The sequence below is a fragment of the Protomyctophum bolini genome, assembly GCF_963924005.1.
Source record: "Protomyctophum bolini genome assembly, chromosome: 18".
Taxonomy (NCBI): domain Eukaryota; kingdom Metazoa; phylum Chordata; class Actinopteri; order Myctophiformes; family Myctophidae; genus Protomyctophum; species Protomyctophum bolini.
This window is the reverse complement of record NC_137879.1, coordinates 14,954,456-14,959,455: the sequence shown is the minus strand read 5'-3', so window position 1 is coordinate 14,959,455 and position 5,000 is coordinate 14,954,456. Positions and strand designations below refer to the sequence as shown.

The 5,000-nt window shown below is 45.5% G+C and overlaps 1 protein-coding gene across 6 annotated transcripts in view; it reads right to left on the bottom strand.

The window, feature by feature from the left end:
• LOC308332775 (RNA binding protein fox-1 homolog 3-like) overlaps nt 1-5,000 on the bottom strand; it is a gene marked incomplete at its 3' end in the record, with an annotated part of 53,881 nt that overhangs the window by 21,019 nt on the left and 27,862 nt on the right. For all 6 annotated transcript variants that reach the window (XM_080788854.1, XM_080788858.1, XM_080788855.1 and 3 more), the window contains exon 6: nt 1,486-1,539. In XM_080788854.1, the coding sequence (XP_080644980.1) occupies nt 1,486-1,539 (54 nt within the window). The remainder of the gene's footprint in view (nt 1-1,485; nt 1,540-5,000) is intronic.

The following is a 5,000-nucleotide window of genomic DNA, read 5'->3' as shown; positions in this document are numbered from 1 at the left end:
ATACACTTTATACACTATAACCACTTCAGCCCTATATACACTATAACCACTTCAGCCCTATATACACTATAACCACTTCAGCCCTATATACACTATAACCACTTCAGCCCTATATACACTATAACCACTTCAGCCCTACATACACTATAACCACTTCAGCCCTACATACACTATAACCACTTCAGCCCTACATACACTATAACCACTTCAGCCCTACATACACTATAACCACTTCAGCCCTACATACACTATAACCACTTCAGCCCTATATACACTATAACCACTTCAGCCCTACATACACTATAACCACTTCAGCCCTATATACACTATAACCACTTCAGCCCTATATACACTATAACCACTTCAGCCCTATATACACTTTGTCCAGCTTCATAAGACATACACGATAACCACTTCAGCCCTATATACACTTTGTCCAGGACATACACTATAACCACTTCAGCCCTATATACACTTTATACACTATAACCACTTCAGCCCTATATACACTATAACCACTTCAGCCCTATATACACTATAACCACTTCAGCCCTATATACACTATAACCACTTCAGCCCTATATACACTTTGTCCAGCTATAAGACATACACTATAACCACTTCAGCCCTATATACACTTTGTCCAGCTTCAGCTAGGCTTACAAGCTCACAATGCGTCACATTGTAGATCTGCTATTTTCAAAAGATGTTTATACTTTGAAACGGGACAACTTAGAAACGGGACATTCTGCATAATGAGTACCATTATGCCTCCTGAATTCCGTAGTCTTACTTGTAACAAGACCATTTCTATATTGCAGAATTGATACTTTAACTAATGCGAGAAAATGTGATTTTCCACCACAGACACATGGCGTATGGCATGGGGGGGTTGTTTGTTTGTTCAGAAGAAAGGTTGACTGAGGCTGCTCTGAGTTTGGAGGTGATGGTGCTGGGGGGCGTGTGGGGGGGAGGGGGGTGGATTCGATAGAGAAGGAAAGAAGGTAGGAGGAGAGAAGGGAAGGAGGAATAAAAGAGATGGATGGCCTCTCTCTGTCAGGGCGGTTATTTAAAGGAGTGCTGTAAAGCTGTCTGGAAATGAACAGATTTCAGACTAATGAGCAGAAAGCAGAGCAGTTAAGGGGAGCGGACAGTCTCAGCACTTCCACCAAATGAAACCATGCCACCCACCCATGCACCCTCCTCCGTGGCTGTGCACGTACGCAGGCACGCACCCAGAAACGCACGCACGCATATCGATGCACAAGCAAACCTGCATGTACCCGTGGATACGTCTGCATGCATATGTAACACGCATTTGGTTCATTCAAAATTGATTCACCTCACAAGCAGGACAGATGAAAAGGCGACAGACAGACAGACAGAGACAGAGACAGACAGACAGACAGACGATCGCTACATCAAGTTCACGATGTGTTCTCTACTGGCTTTCTGTCATCAGTGTGTTATTCTTAATTTTTTTACCTGCATAAAATTCAGGACCATAGACAGCTCCCACCACTGGATTCAGCTTCCAGCCTATACAGAAAACACAACACACATACAAACGCACGCACGCGCACGCACGCACACACACACAAACACACACACAGACACAGAGGATTGTTATAGCCTTCTGGCATTCATGACAGAAAGCCTGGTGTGTCCATTTAACCACTTAAACCCTGCATCCGTGTTGTCGGGAAATCCTTTTTTCTCTGAAAATCATCAGATGGACAATAAGCTCACGACGCATCGTGCTCTGCAACGCGTCGTGATCGGCTACTTCCACCGACCGCTTTCCCCAACAATAACAGATGAAGACTGAAAAATACAGCAGCATAGAACCCTGAGGGACTCCTGCTCAAGCATATGGGGGTTTAAGTGGTTAACTTGTATATACAGAAACTCACTGCCTATATTATACTATAGTCTAGCAGACTGAACACATGAGAAGGAAGGGAGGGATGGGAGAGAGACTGAGAGAGACAGGGTAGTAAGAGTGAAATAGAGAGGGAGGCCATGCAGAGAGATATAGGCTGGCTGGAGAACACCGTTGTGCTGTGGTCTGCAGTCTGCTCTGCTGTGCTATACATCCCTGCAATATACTGTCTGTGTGGTGTGTGTGTGTGTGTTGATTCAGTATACTGTCTGTGGTGTGTGTGTGTTGGATTCAGTATACTGTCTGTGGTGTGTGTTGGATTCAGTATACTGTCTGTGGTGTGTGTTGGATTCAGTATACTGTCTGTGGTGTGTGTGTGTTGGATTCAGTATACTGTCTGTGTGTGTGTGTGTGTGTGTGTGTGTGTGTGTGTGTGTGTGTGTGTTGGATTCAGTATACTGTCTGTGGTGTGTGTTGGATTCAGTATACTGTCTGTGGTGTGTGTGTTGGAAAAATAGACGATCTAGAGTCCGAGCTACAAGCAAGTGGATCTACGAGCTTGTGGAAAAGTGAAGACAACAGTGACATTCTGATGCGTTGTGTTGTGTTATATATGATATATTGCACCACATTACATTGTGTTGTGTAACGTTGTTGCACGGTTGTGTCACATACACCGTTATGTTGTATTGCACTACATTGTGTAGCGTGGTCGTGTTGTGTAGTTGTGGTCTAGTGACAGTGACGAATGGACAACCCTTCAGGCCTCATTCTCTGTGTGTGCACCATGGAACCAACCCCCCCCCCCCCCACACACACACACACACCGAGCAACGGGGGGATGCAGCGGAGGGTGGAGGGGGGGGGGGTTTGGGTGCTGACATGTCTAGCCATTTAATTCCCTGCTCTGTCCGTCCCCCTCCCTCTTTACCCTTTTACTTTTCACCCGCATTCTCTACACGCCTCCCCCATACTTCCACTCCTCAACCCTTTCATTCCATCCACACCAATGAGTGCCTGAGAGGAGGTAGAGAGAGATGGAAATGGACCCTAAAGGCCTCTCTCCGGATGAGGCGGGGGATCTTTTTATTGCCTCAATTCATTTACCCATTCACTCACTCGTCCATCTACCAAATTCCCCCTTCCCTTCTGTCCACCCCCCCCCCCCCCCCCCCTCACACACACACACACGCCCCCCCCGTCCCTCCATCTCTGCTCTTTGCCACTATTTGTTCAAAGCCCTTTCCCATTTTTTTTGCCACCATTTTGGTGCTTTTCTCTGGCCGCGGCGGTGTGTTTGTTGAGGGGGAAGCAGGACGAGGGAGACTGCATAGTTTGTGCGTGATATTTGAGGAAGCGTTTCGACGGACCGCTAGGCAAACATTTGAGCATACATAGTTCTTCATTACTCAAACTCAAACAAGCTCCGCTTGGGCCCGCGGGGAGAATGTGTCGCTTGGCGGAGAGCTAGGCTCCCGGGCTTTCCGTTGGGCTCAACAGAAACTTTTGGATCATCTTTGTATGTATTTGTGTGTGTGTGTTGTGTGTGTATGTGTTCTTTCTTTGTGTGCGTTTGTTGTGGTTTCTCGCCAGATAAACACTGTATTAACTCCAGGATCTGTCACTCGGTTAGGCAGCCAGAAACTGTCACTGTCATGGCAATGGAGCAGAGGAAGAGAGACAGAGAGACAAGAGAAGTGGAGGAATAAGGAGGGAGGAAAGAAGGAAGGAAGGAACTAAAGCCAAATTCCAATACCCCCAAATCTCGACCACTCGCTCACTCACACTGGTCACTCCTGCATGGTAGCGTTACGGTGAAACTGGTGACCTGCTGAAATGTGTGACAATCATGTAGACTAGAGACAACACATGTCTACACAAGTTATTGCGGTTTGTTTATTGGAGTTCAACCTATAGTAGTGTTTAGGCCACGTATTTAAAGACCTGACATATAAGGGATGTGAAGTCCACAAGATGGTCACATATTTTCTGCACGTCACCAATGAGTGAGAGTGAGCGAGTGGCTGAGATTTGGGGTATTGGAATTTGGCTTGAGGACAAGAAAAAGGCAGAGGGGTTGGGGAAGTGTGGGGACAGAAAACAGGAAGACGAGGTGAAAGGACGGAAACGGGTGAAGGGATTGAGGGTCAGAGGTGCAGGAGTGAGGTATACATATAGAGTGACACAGGAGTGAGGTATACATATAGAGTGACAGCCCCTCCTCACCGCCAGCGACGCAAGCGAGCGACGAAAGGTCACTAAATCACGTGTTTCAACTTGACCCTGCTGACGTATACCGCGAGCGCATTGTGGACATCCGGCCATAAGATATTCGCTCGCCGTGTCTCTACTTGAGCGAGGTTTTGCGGCTGTATTCCTGGCCCAAATTGTTTTAATTGGACAATATGCACGCTGCTTTGCACCCAGCGTTGTTTTCGTCGACTAAAACTAAGACGAAAAATGTTCGTCGACTACCTTTTTTTACTAAATGGAAACTAAATGAAAACTAAGCTATGATGACTAAAACTAAGACTAAATATATTGACAATTTTGTCAACAAATAAAAACTAGATTAAAATGTTAAAAAGGGACTAGTGGACAAGAGATCCAGTATAAGTCATTTTACACTTGAAAATAGCAGATCTACAAGCTCACAACGAGTCGCGTTGTAAGCTTGTAGATCGGCTATTTTCAGCAAGTCGACTAAAACTAGACTAACACTAAGGCATTCCAGGTGACTAAAAATGTGACTAAAACTAAATGAAAACTATTCAAGAGACTATGACTAAAACTAGAATCTAAATTTGCTGCCAAAATCAACACTGTTTGCCCCCGTTACACACCGGAATACACGACGTATTTTGATTGCCGGAAGGTTTATTAAGAGTGAAGGAAATTGGATGTTCTAATGGCATAGTGGACACAGTGGCTTCTCCATGCAGCCGCAGCCTCACTTTGTTCCTGTCGTTCATAATTTATATTTGAGGATTGTTCCCGGCGTAGTGAGACCCTCGTTACTTCATATTTACGGCCTATATTTTCAGTGTAGTTCAAACGGCCGCCATCAAACAGTATACCCTCGTTATTTATATTCCAGGGTGGTTCAAACAGTCAAACA